This window comes from Phalaenopsis equestris, unplaced genomic scaffold, assembly GCF_001263595.1.
Source record: "Phalaenopsis equestris unplaced genomic scaffold, ASM126359v1 Scaffold000840, whole genome shotgun sequence".
Taxonomy (NCBI): Eukaryota; Viridiplantae; Streptophyta; class Magnoliopsida; order Asparagales; family Orchidaceae; genus Phalaenopsis; species Phalaenopsis equestris.
In genome coordinates this window covers 6,110,314-6,130,308 of record NW_018165280.1, presented here as the reverse complement: position 1 = coordinate 6,130,308, position 19,995 = coordinate 6,110,314, and the positions used below count along the sequence as shown (strand labels likewise).

The 19,995-nt window shown below is 35.7% G+C and overlaps 1 protein-coding gene across 2 annotated transcripts in view; it reads left to right on the top strand.

Moving 5' to 3' along the window:
* Positions 1-300: 300 nt before the first annotated feature.
* The window catches only part of LOC110031584 (ABC transporter A family member 1), a 188,455-nt gene continuing 168,760 nt past the window's right edge, over positions 301-19,995 (top strand). For both annotated transcript variants that reach the window (XM_020734836.1, XM_020734837.1), the window contains exons 1-4: positions 301-582; positions 669-748; positions 850-1,021; positions 6,743-6,825. In XM_020734836.1, coding sequence (XP_020590495.1) covers positions 496-582; positions 669-748; positions 850-1,021; positions 6,743-6,825 — 422 coding nt within the window. In that variant the 5' untranslated portion in view covers positions 301-495. The remainder of the gene's footprint in view (positions 583-668; positions 749-849; positions 1,022-6,742; positions 6,826-19,995) is intronic.

Sequence of the window (19,995 nt, the reverse complement as noted above, 5' to 3'; positions counted from 1 at the left end):
TATCATTTTATGAATAAAGTACATACATTACTGTTAACTTCTATCTGTGTCTCACTCACTCTTCTTATTTATGTTCGATTTAAAATTCACTATATAAATATAATATTAAATATTAGATATTCAATATGTAAATACATAAAAATTATTTGATCATGACGTAAAATTTCCATTATCTTAATATTATAGCACATTATACGTCCAACTGATGCAACAGGTTGCTACCTGAACAATGAGAAAAAATATTTTTTATTGTATATTCTTCCAATTTCTGAGTTACCGTATAAATACGCAGTCGCTTTGAACAACGCCGGGCCGGATGCGTGTCACACTTCCCATCGATGCTTTTTCCAGTACATCTGCCGCTCCACCGGCAAGTCTTCGTTGGAAAGTTCGAAGGCACTGGCGGCAGCTTTCTGACTGGCGAGGTTAGGGTTTGCATCATCTCGGCTTTGGAGCTAATCCAGGAAGTGAGGAATTCAGCAAGGGACGGGCTAGATGGGCAGTTCATGGCGACAGCTGAGAGCCATACTCCGCAAGAATTGGCTACTCAAGATTCGCCACCCTTTCACTACCCTTGCGGAGGTAAACAATCGATTTTTTCTCCTTCAATCAATTGCGCATGTTTCCTTCTCTTGGATTTCTTCGGCTTTTAATCGGGATACGTTCAGATTCTGCTGCCGACGGTAATCATGTTGTCGCTAATTGCCGTGAGGTCGACAATGGATACTCAAATGCATCCAGCACAAGCGTAAGAATCTGCACAAGTCTCTCTTTCCTTCAGCTTATCAAGTTCTTCCAATGTTCTCTTGACGATGGTTCCCGCTTCTCACTACTGCTGCTCCTTTTCAGCTATATTCGCAAGGGAATGTTTATTGAAGTGGGAAAAAGCGAAGTATCTCCAAGCTTTGAAAGAATTTTGCAACTGCTTCTGGATAGAAATGAGCACCTTGCCTTTGCGCCGGATACCAATCAGACGAGGAAATTGCTTGATGTGCTATCCTTGAGGTATCCGCTTCTTCAGGTACGCTTGTTTTTTGTTATTTAAGTTTTATTTAAGAATTTGAACTCTTGTCATCTCATAGAACGGCTAAGAATAATGCCAGATATGCTGCTATCACTGAATGATTGTTTAAATTGTGTCATCAATCTTCTTAGGGCTGATATTTTCTTGGGTTAAATTTATTTTCCTTGTGTATTTGTGAAACTTATGGTTTAAAAGTATGGAGGTGAAAATTATTCGGTTGAAATACTTAATCCTCGTGTATTTGGGAAACATCTAGTCTTACATTTTGGAATTGAAAATACTAAGTTGTTTGGTTGCATGTGACTTTGACAATAACAATATGATTTATACCCATTGCTCTGATGGGTTTAGTTTAAATCCTTGTTTTTCATATTTATTTGAATTTCCATAGGTGGGATTGTTTGAAACACTTTAAAGTTGGTGCCACCAAGTTGGAGCTCTCTGGGAACTGATTCGAGATAGTCAACCATGTTTGGAAATTGGCTGGATATTGTTGAACCCTGACTGGAGTTTTCCCAAGCTTTGTCGTTGCCGCTGAGTTAGCTTGAGCTGATTTTTAAGGAAAGTTTTTTATAATTTCTTTGTTAGATTTATTTGGGCAGAGATTAGTACAAGATTTCAGGATTTGTAGGATTTGTTGGTGTTATTAGCTATTTTGAGCTAAATAATTTTATTGTTCCATTAGGCCATTGTTTCTTATTCCTTTCCCAAGTATCGAAGAAAAAAATGCTTTCCACATGTGAATTGATGTCTTGATGAACGGTACACTTATAGGCTTGAGGCTCTTTTCTGAAAGTTAAGGCCAAAATTTGATGCATACATCGAAATTTGCTTGCATGTTTTGATATAATTTTTAGTGTGGATGGCAAATTGATTAATTTATTCTCGAGCCTTCTAATTAAGTAGAGATCTTATATAGCATCAAGATAATCAGATGTAAGAATAATGGAATTGTTGCCGAAAGTTTTTATTTTTATTTTTTTGCGGGTTATGATTCAAAGAATAGATGACATCATGAATTTGAAGGAGGAATTTTGTGATTGTTTAAGCAAATTCTTGGAATAGGAGAGGCATCTAATCAAAGTTTTGGAGAAAAGGTTGTATGAATGAAGTAGAGGTCGGTGGGATGCAACATCCCAAATTTGAAGAGGATGGTTTGAAGAGGGCGGGGAACGATTGTAAGGGCAGACACTTAGACAAGGAGCGGAACCTAGGAGGCTTCTAGGGTAAAATTATGGCATGAATGAACTAAATACTTCACTGGAACGTAAGAAAAATTCTTAGGCTATGTAAATAATGGGTTGCCCAAATATCCAAGGTGATTTTTGGTGGAATGTGTGAAGTTTCATTGAGAACTCTATAGTCAAGTGTGCTTGTAATGGGTAACCACATGAGTGGATCCAACTCTAGACATTTCCATTCATCATTTAACTATACTTAATCTAGAATATGGACATCAATCACTTGACAATATATGGTGAAAGAAATGGTGACAAAGTTTACTTGTAGGGCTGATGGTGACAACAACACTGTTAGATGGAGAATACATTATAACTCTAACTTGGGTAGTAGAAGATTAATAACATTTGGTGACTATTGAGTAGAGTTAACATAAGGTTCAGATTCAATCTATAACTTAAGCTAGATAGCCTGCTTAGATTCAAGCACTAGCTTAGTTTTAATTTTCTCCACTAAATCTGGCTTAACCTGGAGCATACAAATTGGCTCCACATCCTTAATAAGTATGGGCATAATGTGTTGGTGAGGTTGGTGGGGCTCATGAGGTTGTTAAAAATTTTGGGGACTTGAGTGGTTAATGAGATAGGTGTAACTTGTTGGATTGAATAGGGTGATCATTTGGGTGGAGGTTTTTGGAGGAGTTGTGTAGCGAAGTAAAGACAAACATTTAAATAATTAATAGTGTCCTCGACTCATTGGTATATATGTTGAAAGAGAGGAAAAACATATTTTAATATTTTTACAGCTTGAGATTTACAACACTTAAATAATTAGGTGACACCAAATAGGGATTCTCATGTACATAATATAGGAAGCTATTACAGGATGAATAGACCCTCTATTGTAGGAACCGGTACCTGATACACTTAATATTTATGTTTTCATAACTTAAAATTTAGAGATATGAATACTAATTATTCTCCACACATTATTTGGAAATATAGATAGGCCACTTATTCACCCATATTTATGTAAGTTATTCGAATTCCATCTTATCAATACATGAGCTTTGATTAGAGCAATAAAAGTGATTTTGGCTGTTTTAAGTATCATATGGATGATGAGAGGACACATAAGACGTTTATATAACCATAAGATGATTTTTAAGTGCATATGGATGATGAGAGGACACATAACTCATTTATATAACCATAAGATGATTTTTAAGCATAAAGATATTTAAAATATAATGCTTAAGGCTCGTCTAGATTTATATTTGAACAATGAATTGATTTCATGGAGTTGAAATTATTCCATTTGTGAACTTTGGCCACATCAAGGAGTGTTGGTTATTGAGGGGGTGGGGTGGGTGAATTTTAGGTGATTTTAATGTATGATATGAATAATTGAATTTGATATGCACCATATATGATACATAAGAAGAGGTTATTTAACTCTTGGGCTCGGTCTAGAGAACTTGCCGAACCACATGCATTTTTCCATCATTCACACGTAGCTGATACTCTATTCTTCTCGTCCTCTAGGTATTCACTCTCTGCCGCCTCCATTGCTCCCCTCTCAATAAAAGAAATCACTCTTGTTTGGGTAATTGGATGTAATGTGCCCTTATCCCTGACATTTGAAACTCTTTTTTTCTAGAAATATTTTGGGGATGTTGGTCTAATAAGTTCTTTTCCTTTTATGCTGGTTTCTCTTCATGAGGGACAAGTCTCGGGCCTCTCTTTAGTTTGGTCTTGTTGCTTGATTCGATGACTGCATCATATTGGAAGGTTGGTGCGGACTTGATACTACTATGTCGTCTCCCTATTTTCAATGCTAAAGTTTGGGTATTTTGAATGTCCAATAGAGCTATAACTGCATTAGGTTGCCAATTGACGATCACAGTCCTCCAAGATACTATGTTATATTATTCTCTTTGGGCTCCAATAACTTATTTCTCAACGTAAGTTGCCCAAATTCAACAATATACTTCTCTAATGAGAGTTTTTTCTATTGTAAGTGTTGAAGTTCTTAGAACACATTATTTTTTGTAATTTGCTTGTCGACATTTGAGCTGCATCTTGTTTTCATCTTTGACCAGGTTGTGATCTTACTTTTTCACTCACACTGACATATGCGCTTCAGGTTCTCTCACCACAATGAATCATATTTTTTTTACTTTGATACCAGCTAGTTTCACTTTTCTATTAGGCAAACCGTTCTTATACTCAAAGACCCGTTTCACAGTCTCGAACTACACAATAAATTATTTGGATTCGTACGACTGTCAAAATATGACAAATCAACATTCACTCTAAAGTCACTCTCTCTCCTCTATACCCAATATCGAATTGATGTGACACCTGCATTGTGTTACTTGAAGCTTCTTGGTTAACCCTCCCACCGTTATTTCTATGGGTGACTTCTTCATGTTGCCTTCCGTTGCTATTGGAGAGTTTGCTTTACATATCATTCACAGTAAGCTCTTGAATATCTCGTTGATGCTTTCTGCTTGGCAGCATAGAAACTTGTTCCTTACTTTAGGTTTCAACTGATGGTAAGTTGTGGATCGAGGGTTGTTTGAGGGTTGAGGTTTTTGTGGTAGGTGTCGAAACAAATTTTTGGTGGAGGCAGGAAGCTTAGCTTTTGATAATTTGGGTTTAGGGCTACAAATTGTGGTAGAAAAGATTAGAGTTTTGGGTTTGTGGAAGGCTTAGATCTTGTGGATTTTAGGCTTAGGCATAGTAAAGAAAAATCCATAAAAAATTAAGATTTACCGAGTTTTGATACAAAATGACACGGATCTAGGTTTTTTTGACGGTGTGAAAAGATTAGGAAATGGGTTAGCAGGGTTGTAGGATCAGGAACAAAAGTGAGAATGGTGATAGTGGTTGAGGAATGACAAAAAATTACCGTTGGACGTAGAATGACATGCCGGAACAGCAGTTTGACGGCTCCTGATTGAAAACATTGAGGCAAACAGTAGAATAACGAGGTACAGATGATGGGGAGGATCTACTACATGTTCTCTTCAAAATACAAATTCACCTCTTGAAGAAAAATAGATTACAACTTTCCAAATAACATAAACCAAGCAAAAAGCTGTCCAACCAGTCCAAAAACAAAACAAACATATAGTTCCAAAGCAAATTCACCTTAATACTAAATAAAATAATATTAAATAGGGGCCCATGGCCTATCTGAAGCCTAACAGGTGGGAAAAATCCCTTGTTTGTGAATTTTACCGGACAGTAGCCCGTCCCGCTCCGATCCCGCAATCATTGGAGGTAGCTCCTGTGTCAATGCTGCTATTCTATTTTGAATTTCACATTTTAATTTATCCATATCTTTCTCTTGTGATTTGCTGGTTTGGTTTCTCTTAGGCAGTATCCGAAATCTTGAGCTCTAATGCCAAAAATTTAACATTGGTAGTATACAAAGGATTTAAAAAAAAAATTCATGCCTAACACTGGGACTAAAGCAGCCATCCAAATTTAAGGAATACTAGTCAGGTTTTTATTTTCCAGCCCAACAGGAAATGTGAATAAGGTATACCACAGTTATTTTAGACCCAATTTACAATTTGTTCCTAAATTTGTTCAAGATTAGATGTAACAGTGACCAATAAAATTCCCATGCCCTAATAAAAGCTGTTTTCTTTTAACCCGGGACCTCAGGGATCTAAATCTGAAACTCAGGCTATTTTGCATTTGTTCGATTTACCTACCATTGCTGGCTGACTAACACCTTCATTAGAATTCCTGATTAAATTGAGTAGTGTGCTGTTTCAACGTGATGGATTTAAATGCAAACAAGATTCAAGAACATAGAAGCTGTTAGAATTTATTTCTTGAATCAATAATTGGTTCATTTCTGGGACCTGGGGTTGCCAACCATCCACTCACATTGATTTGAGATGAAACAAAATAGGTAGATTACCTTGCTCAGCACTGCCCCGAGTTATTCTCACTCAGCACTGGCCTGCGGTGTATGCATGCTAATGTCTTGACTTTAGCTGTTACTTTTGTCAATCTGATCGTTATGCATTATGGGCTCGTCTCAGCAATAGAGTTATTCACCAAGAAGCCTTTTGCATCATACTCTTCTTTCCATCCCTAGTGTTTGTTGCCTTGGGCTACTATGCTGTTCACAAAAATGATCCAGTAGCTGTTATTTTTGCTATACCAGTTCCTTATATTTTTTCTTCCTCTTCAACACAAAGCTATTATTAGATTGGTATGACATTAGTACGTTTATTGGCTTCTTGTTATTCAATTATACTTGCTGTTAAATGTTGACAGATGGAGTTGCATCTGTGTTAAGATATTGATTCTGTTCTATGTGCATAAATTTGGGAGGAGATTTTAGTGGAGTTATGAAAACAATTTAATTAGTTCCTTTTCCAAAATGATGTAATTTTATGATCTCACAAAAGTTTAAATAAAATATTTGTCATTACTTATTTTTGGATTTATTTTTTATTCTTTTGTTTTGCCATTGTGTTTTAACCAAGTTGGTCCTTCCTCTTTTTTTTCTTAGATGGTGGCAAAATTATATAAGGACGAGTCGGTTCTAGAAAGTTATATACGCTCTGATCTATATGGGTGTTATGATGTTACAAGGCAAGTTTTTGATCCCATTTTTTCCTACAGCTTTTTCTTAAAAAGCATGCTTTAGTTTTTCATAATTGTGTTTTTTTAGTTAATTAAGCGTTCATTTAATACAATTTTTGAACAAAATGTATGGCCTCTGCTAGAATATTTGTTGGTTTCTGAAATGCTAGGTATTCATTCTCAATTACAAGATGATATAAAAGTTGAGGCCAATTTTAATTTTCGATGCAGAATAATCGATGATAAATATAAATTTTTTTTCATGAGCCATTTAATTAATAGTTAGCGAATTTATCATCATGATTAACCTCATCCCACTTATTTTGGGTTTAATGGCTTTATGAATCTTTCTTCTTCTTTTTCTTTTGTTGATTGCTTGATGTACTGTTAATTTTATTTGTTACAAGACTTTGGCATTACTTCTAGCCTTTTTATATTTGGTCTACCCTTTGGTCTACCCCTCTTTATGATAATTACACATGAATTTAATTTACTTGCTTTCTTTTCACCTTTTTTGGCTTTTGCTATGTATTGTGTAATCCACTCGAATCTACTTGTTAGTATCCTATCTTTAATAGATATAACGTCTTGTAGCCCCTCTATTATTCCTAATTTTAACATGTTTCCATTTTAATATTACCGTCGTCACATTTAACTTATTTACAAGTGACTTGTTTGCTCTCCTGCACTCAAATTCAGCCAATATATTTGGATGTTGTTCTCTTATTGCAGAGCACATAGAAGTAAGTTCTTCATTTAACCTCAAAGTTTTATCCTACACAACCTATACCTGTTTCTAATTATATAATCAATTGAAACCACTTAATACTATCATACCCAGGTCAATATAATTGATAACAAGGACTTTACTGTTCTTTTGCTCTGCTACTTTACTAATAATACTCTTGCTTAACAAAAACTCTCTGCTATAAAATATTAAATAAAAGCCCATTTTGACTTTCAAGTATGCTCCACAACCCAACTGGATTAAACGGGATGAGAATAACGACCAACATAAGTGTTGTAACTCCAACTTCAAGTACTTAAATTGCATTCTTTTTGGCTTATAAGCATTGTAACTCCAACTTCAAATACTTAAATTGCATTCTATCGGTGGCCTTTTTACGAATGAATTATGCAAATGTGTTTGAAATATAAAAAATGGATTAGACAGGCCCCAATATTGCTTAGGTTGCTGAGCAAGAATAAATAAAAAAATTTACCCGCATGAGAGGTGTTGCATAAAGGTCTAGACATGCTAGCAATACGATTATGCATGCTAGGTTCGATTTACATGCTAATATATTAAAAGGGGGGAGTGAGAGAATTTATTATATTAAATATATGCAATTCTTGTATCTTTGTTTATAATAATAATAATAATAAAAATTATTAAAAATTGTTTTAAATTCACTTGGTTACCAACTCTGTCTTTTCCATACCGCTTTTATCGTGAGTGCTCTATACAAACTGGAATAATAATAATAATAATAATAATAATAAATAGATGGGGAGGGAAATTTTCTTATCATTAGAATCATTTTGAGATAACTGACATTATAGTTACGTTTTAAGAAGGAATTCATTTAAAATAGAGTCACTAAGAAAAGGAGAGCGAGAGAGGGAGAGTTGTGAATTTGAGAGGGTGGAATGAGGTCTTGAAATCATTTGAGGATCAAGAGAAATTGGTTGTGTGTGGGAGGGATTGGAAGCAACGACAAGAGGCAACAATGTTTCTATTGGCTGCGTTTTTAGGAATGAATTATGCAAATATGTTTGAAATATCAAAAATGGATTAGACAGGCCCCAATATTGCTTTGGTTGCTGGACAAGAATAAATCAAAAAAAATACCCGCATGAGAGGTGGTGCATAAAGGTCTAGACATGCTAGCAATACAATTATGCATGTGAGGTTCGATTCACATGCCAATATATTAAAAGGGGGGAGTGAGAGAATTTATTATATTAAATATATGCAATTATTGTATCTTTGTTTATAATAATAATAAAAATAAAAATTATTATTATTTAACAAGTGTTTTAAAATCACTTGGTTACCAACTCTGCCTTTTCCATACTGCTTGTATCACGGGTGCTTTGTACTAATTGGAATAATAATAATAATAATAAATAGATTGGGAGGAAAATTTTCATATCATTAGAATCGGTTTGAGATAATTTACATTATAGTTACGTGTTTAAGAAGGAATTCATTTGAAACAGAGTCGCAAAGAAAAGAGAGCGAGAGTTGTGAATTTGAGAGGGTGGAATGAGGGCTTGAAATCGTTTGAGGATCAAGAGAGATTGGTTGTGCGTGGGAGGGATTGGAAGCAGCGACAAGAGGAAACAGTGTTGTACGAACGCCGATAGTGAAGAAGTGCTCACACTTGGGTGACGATGCTACATGTGCGAGGGAATGAGGAGAGGTCGTCATGTGCGATGGATAGAGGAGCATCGCACGGGCTCTTTGTGTCGAAGCCGCACTCAGGAGATAATCCGTGCGAAGATAGCGTCTGCACTGCTAGGAGCGTCGTCATGTGCGTCTAGGTGGGCCTGAGACGGTTGAGAGCAAATGAAATAGGCGGAGTGGCATCTCACGTGAGAAAGGGGTGATTTTGACATAGAAAAAAGGTTATGATTTTCTTTTATTTTTATTCAAAACTAATATAACAAAGTTAAAGTAATGTTATTTTATGTTAATTCTAATTTGAGATTTTGTTAATTATAGTAAGAAAGCATAGAAGAAAGGATATTTGGATTGGAACGAGGAGAGTGGATGACGATGAGGGAAAAAGTTAAGGTAAATGAAGTTAATCTTTTGAAATTTTTTATTTAAAATTGATGTTTATTACAATATTAATATTAAATCATATTAATTACTAATAAAAATAGAGATTGAAGAACAATTGATTTTAAGATGAGGAGATTGTAATCATTGATTTCAAACAGGAAAAAGAAGATGGTGAATGTTAGGGTTTATTATCTTATTTGAGATAATTATTTTAATATAAATTTTGGTTTTAATTTAAATTTTATGAATTAAATAGGGTTCAACAAACTCTTGATTCAAAGAATTGCGATTTTGGATCGTGAATTTTGCAACTAGAAGAAAGAACTGATGTGAGTTTAGGATTTTATAGTTTATTATAAATAATTATTTATTGAAATTTATTAAATAGCAAATTTTATGAATTAATGCTAGGAAATCAAAGATTAAGTGACTGCAAAAATAATAAAAAAAGAGGTTGACTGAGTAATTATTTTTTATATATATTAAATTTAGTTTGTTTTATTTAAATGTATTTTTGTTTTCAAAGAATAAAACACATAACGATATAGGTAAACTTAAATGAACATATATTGTTCTAAAAGAAATATTTTATTTATTTCATAAAGGCATGAGATCTTTTTTATGATTAAAAGAAAATAATTGAAAATGAAATGACTTTAATGGTTTAAATTAGAGGCAATTACATTTAAACCACTTGAAACTTGCTATTTACAAGTCAATCACCATCTTTCATCCATTTTTTAAATTCTCACTCAAATATCAAAATTCATGGTAAAATCCCATCCCATATTTTTTATTTTTATCAAATTCTCAGTAGTTTGATCGTGTTACGTGTAAATTCATTGTTTCGGTACAACAACAACAACAACAAAGCCTTAATCCCACTACGTGGGGTCGGCTACATGAATCGTCGGCATGAATCCTTTTTCTCCATTACGACCTATTTAGTGTCATATTTTCATTTAGTTCTAATAAATTAAGTTCATTTTTTATACAATAAACCCAAGTTTTTCTTGGTCTACCTCTATGCCTATGAGTATGAATAAAAATAATAAAAAAATAACTTGAATGAGATTAGCTGAAAATGAGCATAAACGACCTTCTCACTGAATTCTAGAGTAATTAGGACAATGAACTATGATTGCTTCCAAAGAGGCAAAGTGTGAGTTATAGTTTAAAGGCAAATGGGTGATAATATGGAGGATCAATTTGAATACTAAACTGTGAGCTAAGTGTGAGCAAAATGTAATGATTGAACTTAAAAAGTCTTATGCGACACCGGGTCTGTAAGATATCTACATGCGAAAGAAGAGGGGCGGGTATTTGAAGTGGTCAAAGTTTGGATTTGCATGCATTGAGGCATTTGCATAATTGGTTAATTTTAATTAATTTTTAGATTTAATCTTTCATTCAAACTTTGTGTCTTAAAACTCGTGTCAATTAGCTCAAACTTAGACACGTGAAGATTTTAAAGTCGGTCCAACTAAATTTTAAAATACCCACATATGCTCTAATCAGTGTTAAAGCCTCAATTATATGGTTTGAGAATTCTTGCGGGCTTAAAAAAAGTTCAAATTAAAGTTAAATTTGCATTGAGTAGTGTATGAATTTTTAAGCAATGCGAAAATCTTTTTATCGGAAGTCAAATTAAAATATTCACATACTCTTGAGTGAGCCACCTTGTTTATCGGATAAGATTATATGTCTCATCTTAGTTAGTTAGATTCTCCTCATAAAGATCGGATTTGAAAGATTAGCTTTCATCGAGTCAGTCAAATCCTCTTTATATGGATTAAAGTGGATAGGCTTGAGCCCTTATTAAGTTGGGTCTATTCCTTTCTCTCAAGGTTTGAAGTTAACATTATTGATGCCTTTAATGTTGAATAATTTTTAAGTAAATATAAATACCAACACTTTATAATTTTCTCTCTTTTGATTGTCGTGTTGAATGTAAATCTCAACCAGAGGGTTCCATTCTTAAAATAAAATTCTCAAACATTAATTATTTACATAAATAGAAGATATAAATTAGAAGGGTATATTTTCAATATGAAGCTTAAAATATTATTTAAATATTCTCATTTAATATATATATTATGGTTCTAATCATCTGTAAGTAAAGCAAAATCAACAATATTTAAAATTATCCAAAACTCTAGGGATGTTCTTGTCCTCCAAATATGTCAATTGGATGATCTTTCTTAAAAAATTAAACTTTAAATTATTCAAATTTATAAATGTGTAATTTAAAATTTATTATTTCAAGCTTATTGCAAAATTCATTCACTCTCCCAAACTGTTTTTAAAGGAGACACATTTTGACATTAACCCCAACTCATAAGGAGCGATTGTTTTATTAAATATATGACTGCATTTACACTCGAAATAATCTCATGCCAGTAAAACGTAGCTCGAGTTTTTTGTCCACATGTTTTGGCTAGACCACTTCACAAATTTAATGATGACGACCAGTGCTTTTTGATTGAGTGATTTGGCTAGCTAGCTCCTCTATATGATGGTCACGACTATCGTACATATGTTTCCTAGTTCTGTTTATTTGAGCGGTGAAATATAAGGTATATCTGATAGGTTACAAAACTTTCTATAAGTTAAGGTCAACTTGATGTCCTTGTAGACGAACATCCACCTTAAGTGAGGTCGAACTAGGGGTGATCGGTCAGGGTGAAAAGGTTAGGATGGTTGTCGGATGAGAAATAAAAAAGGAAGTAGCGAAATCTACAGTTGGATAGCAGAATCAAGCAGTTCGATGGCTGAGAACTTTTGTTGGACAATAGGCTCGAGCTGTTGATCGACTGTTTGATTGATAATAACAATTTAATGACGAAATAGCAAGGAGGATCTACCACTTGTTATTGGGAAAGTTAAAAATACACCACTTGCTACATTTGTAATGACCCATTTCAGTTAAGGGGGGAGAGGACACGGAGAGAGCTGAGAGAAATCAAAGAGTTGAGCATAAGAGAGAGGAAGCTAGGAGTCGGGCAGTTGAAACGAAGTGTCGGAAAAACAAGGAGATGAATTCGCCTATAAAATTTCACAAAAGACATACCTGCAGCGTTAAACCATTTTTGGTGCAAAGGTCGATAAGTTGGTGCCTGGTTGATCAAGGGAAAGATGCTCTTGAGGCGTCGTTGAGCTTCAAGCAAGCATCTGGTGCCAATGTAGACGACGAGTCACACACAGGGGAAGAAACTGAAGGAGAAGAAGAGGTTGGCAAACCCTTATCGTGGTGTGGGACATCATCTTCATTGCGGGAGAAAATCCTTGCGCAATGATCGCTCGATCCCTAGCGACTGAAGAAGGGAGGAAGAATGCGACAACGACATTTGTGCGTGTAACATCCTTTTTTTTTAACCAAAGAAGATGAAATGATAAAAATGATCGCTCGATCCCTAGCGACCGAAGAAGGGAGGAAGAATGTGACAATGACGTTCGTGCGTGTAACATCCTTTTTTTTAACCAAAGAAGATGATACGAGAAAAACCAAAGCGAGGAGTCGGGCAACGAAGAGTCAAAGGAAGAGGAGTTGAGCTGTCATGAAACCAAATAGAAGGGGAAGAAGAATCTAGAAGCTAAGGAAGCCGAAGAGGGGGAGAAGAAGCGAAAGCGTCGTGAAAAGGAATAAGTATGTTCACCTATAAATCGACGCGAGAGAGGGGGTATTGAGGCATAGAAGCAACCCTAAAGACTTATCAGGAAAGTCAAATGGTGACTTCGAGGATTGCACCATTAGGACTGAGCCGGGCCGTCGACAGAGAAGGGAAGCCGAATGATCTGCGGTGCTGATGAGCAGATGAGAGGAATGTGTCATTGCTTCGTCAAGTTTTGTGCAGAGGAATCCAACCGAGCCGCGGGAAGAGGAAGGAGCATCGCAGAGGAGAGGAGGGGCGGCGGCTCGTGGGTGTTGCAAAGAAAGAGGAAGTAGGAAGAAGTCCCTTTGTGCGCTTCTCTAAGTCAAATCGAGAGATCGACGTAGGAGGAAGGAGACCTTCGGGTGTGGTTCTCACATGCGGGTCGAGTTAGACCGATGGTTTAGGTAAGGATATTTTTTAGTTAATTAATAATAATTATAATAATAATAAAAATAAGATATTTAAAAATATATTATAGGAAAATAAACATAATAAAATAATAGAAATTTAAAAGTAATAGTTTATTTAAAATAATAAATTTATTAAATATTAAGCTTATGTTAGACTTTAAAATTTTAGAAGAATCGATTTCAAGAACAATAACAAGTTAAGCATCTTTGAGCTGAGTACTTTTACTTTTAAACTATAGTAATAATTTGTTTCTTCTTAAATATATTTGCAGTTGATGTTATTTTTGGATGCTTCTTCTTATTGAGTTTTTCTATTCTTTATTGGTCATATGATTGCGAATGTTGTAGCTGTTTACTCATGCATTTTAATTTATGTGTTATATAATATGATTGAATGTGATGAGTACATATATTTATGTTGAATGCTTGTATGTGCATGACTGACTATGATGAAACACTTATTGATGATACTAGTGGGGGAACACTAATGTGCCCGTGCACTTTAATGAAAAAGGATATTGATATTGATGTGTCTTAATTGACACAATTTTTAGACGGTGTCTCATGTGACATTTATATAGACATGAAATGATATTGATATGATAATGATATATACTTGTTTAAATAACATGTCAAATGTTTATATTGATTTATAAAAAAATTTTAACTGACATGCATATTATTTTTAATTTTTCTTTATTTGCTGTAGTAGTGATATTAGTATTCACTGGCTTGTTTAGATTACAGTTGTTTTAACTAATTTTTTAGGTTTAATTAAATTTTTAAAAGATGAGCGATAGATGAAAAAATATTTATAGAAGACGCGAACTACCATCAACAAAGTAAAAATTTAATTGTATCATTTTAATTTAATTTATAGTGACCCTTTCATATGTTAAATTATGAGTTAATATATAAAATTTAATTCACCTGTTCGACCGTCCGTTTTGTGCGAGAGGTAAATCCGGGCATCACCCACAGTAGAGAAGCTCGCCGAAGGCGGAATTGCGATTCTCTTGCGGATTAGAGTTCAATCAAAAGGTGTTTTTTTTATATATATATATTTATATATGTATTTGTATTTATGTATATTACAAAATTATATATATTGCGCTCTCGCTCATGCTCACGCTCTGCTAGGGTTTCGTTTTCGCCGTGGCGATCCCTGGTTATTACTCCACTGCATCTCTTCGTTGATCAAGCTCTGCTCGTCGTTTGTCGATTTCGTCACTTCCGTCTGCTTCGCCGTTGTCGCCACTGTCGGCATGTGTCGTCTGCTGCTCGTGCGTCGGCTGCGCAAGGCTCGGTTACTGGTGGCCGTGCCTTCCAGTCGTCGTCTCTCGCCCTCGTGCTCGAGCTGAAATCGCAGGGGCTTCGCGTTTTTGCTCCTGCTCCCTGTTCTGGATTTGGAGTTTGCTCTCTGCTTTGCTTTCTTCACTGTTCTTAACGACACACCTCCATCTATTGGGGATGACTTCGGACAGATCGTATGCTGCTGCCCTTGCGGGTGTCTATGCCTCTGGTACGCCTAAATCGTGTTCTTTCCTTCATTCGTTTAAGTGGGTGGAGAACATCAAGAAATCTGGTAGGAAGAATGAGAAATCTGTCATCTTTTTTACAGAAGCTGAAGGTATTCAACTTGCTTTTTCCTGTCAACTGAATTTGATTGGGAAATTTCTGTATGACTATCCCAAAATAGAGCTGATTCATAAGAAATTTGAGCTTATGCACCTTGTTGGGGAGTGTAAAATTGGACTGTTGGATAGAAGACACATTTTTATACAACTAAATAATGAAGATGATTACATGCGCTTATTTGCTAGAAGAATAATTTGGATTGATAACAGAACAATGAAGTTTCTGAAATGGTCTGTGGATTTTGACCCACGGACGAAATCACCAATCACTGCGGTTTGGATTTGCCTCTCTGTTCGGAAATTTCATTATTTTACTCAAAAAATATTGTACTCTATTGCCTCAGCTTATGGTAAGCCATTCAAAATGAACATTCCTACCTTTAATCTTTCCCGTCCATTTGAAGTTAGAGTACTTGCTGAAAGAGACATTACTTCATCCGTTTCTAAGAAAATTTGGTTGGACACACAACATCATGGATATTGACAAAAGGTAGTGATTGAACATTTTTCTTCGTATTGTTCGAACTGTCGTATGTTCGGTCATTCCAGTTCTTAATGCCACCATCTACACCCCAACTCAGACCAAAAGACCACACTGCTCCGCCAGAGGCAGTGATTTCATCTCCTCATGATCAGTTCCAAGTTATTAACACTATCGATCATAAAAATGATACCCTTGAAGAAATCATTATTCTCGCAGGCAATTTCACAACCATTCAATCCCCAGTTGTAGCTCTCTCGTCGGTGGAACTTCCTATTGTCGTGGAGAGGGAGATTCTTTAGACCCCAACTGTCCTAGAAACTATCACCGATATTACATGTGACAATATTTTTACTGCTTCATCAGGTTTAACAAGCTGTTAATGTTACTAAGACTCATGGGGATCATGATGTGCAAGAGCCTACTCCTGTCCAACCAACTTTAGAATCTACTGATCAGATAAGTCAATCTTCGGATAAGAATGACAGATCTACACATCCAGAAGGAAGAAAAAAAATGGAGATTTATTTGAACTCAGGAATCTGATGGATTATACTTTGGTTACTTTGGGCAATGGGAGTCACCTTACCAATTTGTTAGCCGGCTCACTTCCGAGAACTAGCGACAAAGGTAGGACTAAAATGAGACGTCTCTAGCACTTTTGCGCTCTTTGGTGTCTTTTTGGTTTTTTACCTTCATGTATCTTTGCTTTATTTGAGATTTGTGTGTGTTGTATTTTTTGGGTTGGGTTTTTTTTAAGCTCTCTCATACAACATTTCTGTATCTTTTTTGCTTAAATTATGGAGGTCTACATCGGAGTTTAAAGACCTTCGTTTAAGTAGAACTAAAATTGAATACATGGAATGTAATTTTAGTAGTAATAGCTCTAGTGACAGAAGTGTGACTTTGGGTGATCAAATTATTAAAAGGTATGAACGATATAAATATCTTGGGTCCGTTGTTCAAAGCGATGGTGATATAGATGGGGATGTTAATAGTAGAATTCAAGTTGGTTGGTTGAAGTGGAGGAATGCTTCGAACCTTTTATGTGATAGAAAAGTACGCTTAGACTGAAAGGAAAATTTTATAAGACGGTGGTGAGACCTGCAATATTTGCTCTATGACGCTGAATGTTGGCCTTTAAAAGAGAAGCATAATACTAAGTTAAGTGTCACCGGGATGAGAATGATTAGGTGGATGAGTGGCTTTACACTTAGAGACAAAATGCGAAATGAATATATTTGTGATAGGGTTGGTGTAGCTCCTATGATAGAAAAAATTAGAGAAAGTCGTCTTAGATGGTTTGGTTAGATTAAATGTCGACCATCTGATGATCCGATTAAGAGAGTAGATATTTTAGATTCGACTTATGTTAAAAAAGGCAGAGGTAGTAGACCTAGGAAGACTTGGGCTTATTGTATTAAAAATGATCTTAATTTGCTAGAACTAAATGAAAATATGACACTAAATAGGACTCAATGGAGAAAAAATGATTCATGTAGTCAACCCCACATAATGGGATTAAGGCTTTGGTGTTGTTGTTATTGTATTAACTTTTTATTATTTAAGTATTCAATTACCTTATTATATATATATGTACAGAAAGTTTGTATGAGAGGACCTAAAAGAAATGTTGTATGAGGGGGCCTAAAAGAAAGCCCAACTCATACAATACAACACACAAATCCCAATTAAAGCAAAGATACATAAAGGTAAAAAACCAAAAAGCCACCAAAGGGTGCAAAAGTGCTAGGGACGTCCCACTTTAGTCCTCACTTTGCCTCTTGTTCTCGGAATTGAGCTGGCTAACAAATTGGTATGGTGAGTACCATTGCCCGAAGTAAATCAACTATCATCCATCAGATTTTTGAGCTCAAGTAGGTCTCCATTCTTCTTCTTCCTCCTGGATGTGTAGACCTGTCATTCCTCATCTGATGATTGACTCATCTGATCAATAGATTGTTCTAAAGTTGGTCGGATGGGTGAAGTCTGTTGCACATCATGATTCTCATGAGTCAGATTAATATTTACAGCTTGCTCGACCTGATGAGGCAATAGCGAAGCAGTAGAAGTATTGCTACCTGTAATATCAGTGATAGGTTCTAAGCCAAGTGGGGTCTGAAGAATCTCGCTCACTCATGATAGGAGGTTCCAAAGACGGCTGAATGATTGTCATATTGCCTGCGAGAATAGTGACGTCTTCGGGGGTATATTTTTTATGATCAATAGTGTATATGAAATACATATTGAATGACGATTTCCGTCGTCTCTGCCAGGGTTTCGCACAGTGATTTTTGTCGTCTATGATTCAGTCACGCTCGAAGGAAAATGGCTCGCACATCATTGCCTCTGTTTCGACCTTCGCTTGTTGTGTTTCATCGTCTCTCCGCTTCCTTCGTTTCCCGTCTTCAGCTTCGTCTGTTTCAACACCGAGCTTCTGTCGGCTCACGTCTTCGCGCCTCCTTGCTTTCCCTCTTCCCGTCTTCTGTTACGTCCGCGTTGCTTACATAAAAGTGTTGTAGCAGGTGGACTCTCTCCCTGCTTTGATGGGTGTGCTCCCTCCTTATTCGGTTGAACCCGACAAAATCTCCTTCGCACACGTGGTGGGTAATCATGTGGTGGAGTCGGCTGTTGTCTTTCTCTTAGGCTATAAGGAATGTCGTGATAGTACATGTGACTGCTCTTTTGTTAAGAAGACATGTATGAAAGGTGGGAAAACAATGTTCTTTTTCTCTGATTTAGAAATTTTAACCTTAACTGAGAAATACAAGTTCGCTCTTATTGGAAATTTCAGTGGGAGCACCCACTTATGGAATTTATTAGAAAGAGTTGATAATTTCAAACTAGTAGACAAGTAGAAAGTGAGAGTCTTTGATGAGAGACATGTGTTGATTCAATTAACCATTGTTGAAGACTGCACTTGAATTTTCTCTAAAAAATATATTAACATTGCAGGAAAGTCAATGAAGTTACTCAAATAGTCTCCCGATTTTTACCCAAACCATGAACCTCCCACTGTACCAATATGGTTTAGTTTACCTGGTCTTAAGCTGTATTTTTTTAATCATCAGGTTCTCTACTCTATTGGAGCCATACTCGAGGGTCCTATGAAGCTAAATCTACACAATTTCAATTTAACCTGCCATTTTGTTGCGAGAATACTTGTCGAAAGAGATATCACTTTACTTGATATTATAAAAGTCTGGCTGGGCACAACACATAATGACTATTGACAACAAATTTTCATGGTACATAGACCTTTTTATTGTACCCACTGTAAGATGTTTGAACATACCTTTGACAAATATCACAGCTTCATCCTAACTTGAAATCTAAAGCTCAAGTGCATAAGGATGGGTCTAACCCCACTGCTCTGGACACATCTGCTCCACCTGTGGAGAAAATTACCACAAGAAAGGAATTAGTGTTTGATTTAATTGCCCCTAGGGACCCCCCATAACAATATTATTTCTGTTTCTGCGATTGATGTGTTGCCAGATTGCTCTGATGGGCAACCCACACCTTCAAACCTTATTGAAAACAATACTGAAGGATACTTACCCATAAAGGGTAATGTTCGAACTGATAATCAGGAGGCCTTGCAAGTCCTCATCTTCAGGAAGTAGCCGGTGCAGATGCGACAATTCATACTTCACATACACTAGGAGCTATTGTGGTTACAACAATTGACAATCTTTCTACTATGGTTCTACTACCCCATCAGAACGAGTAAGTCGTTATTGTTAGTCCGGCGTAAGGGACTCATCAGCTTATACATGCCCGATAATCTGTGACAAACACACTGATAAGATGAGCCAGTCTTCGTATGAGGAATGACATGTTTACACATTCAGGAGTAAGAAGAGAGGAAGAAGAAGAATGGAGACCTACTTGAGCTCAGGAATCTAATGGATGATACATTGGTTCATTCGGGTAATGACACACAACTCACCAATTTGTTAGCTGACTCCCTTCCTAGAACTAGAGGCAGAGACATGACTAAATTAGGTCGTCCCTAACTAACCTTTTTTTTTTTTTTTTTTTTTTTTTTTTTTTTTTTTTTTTTTTTTTTTTGGGATTTTTGTGTGTTGTACCGTGTGGGTATGTATCTTTTTTAGGCCCACTCATACAAGCTATATGTATCTTTTTTTTTTAATATATTAGCCGTTGGACTTTTTTTAAATATATATATATATATATATATATA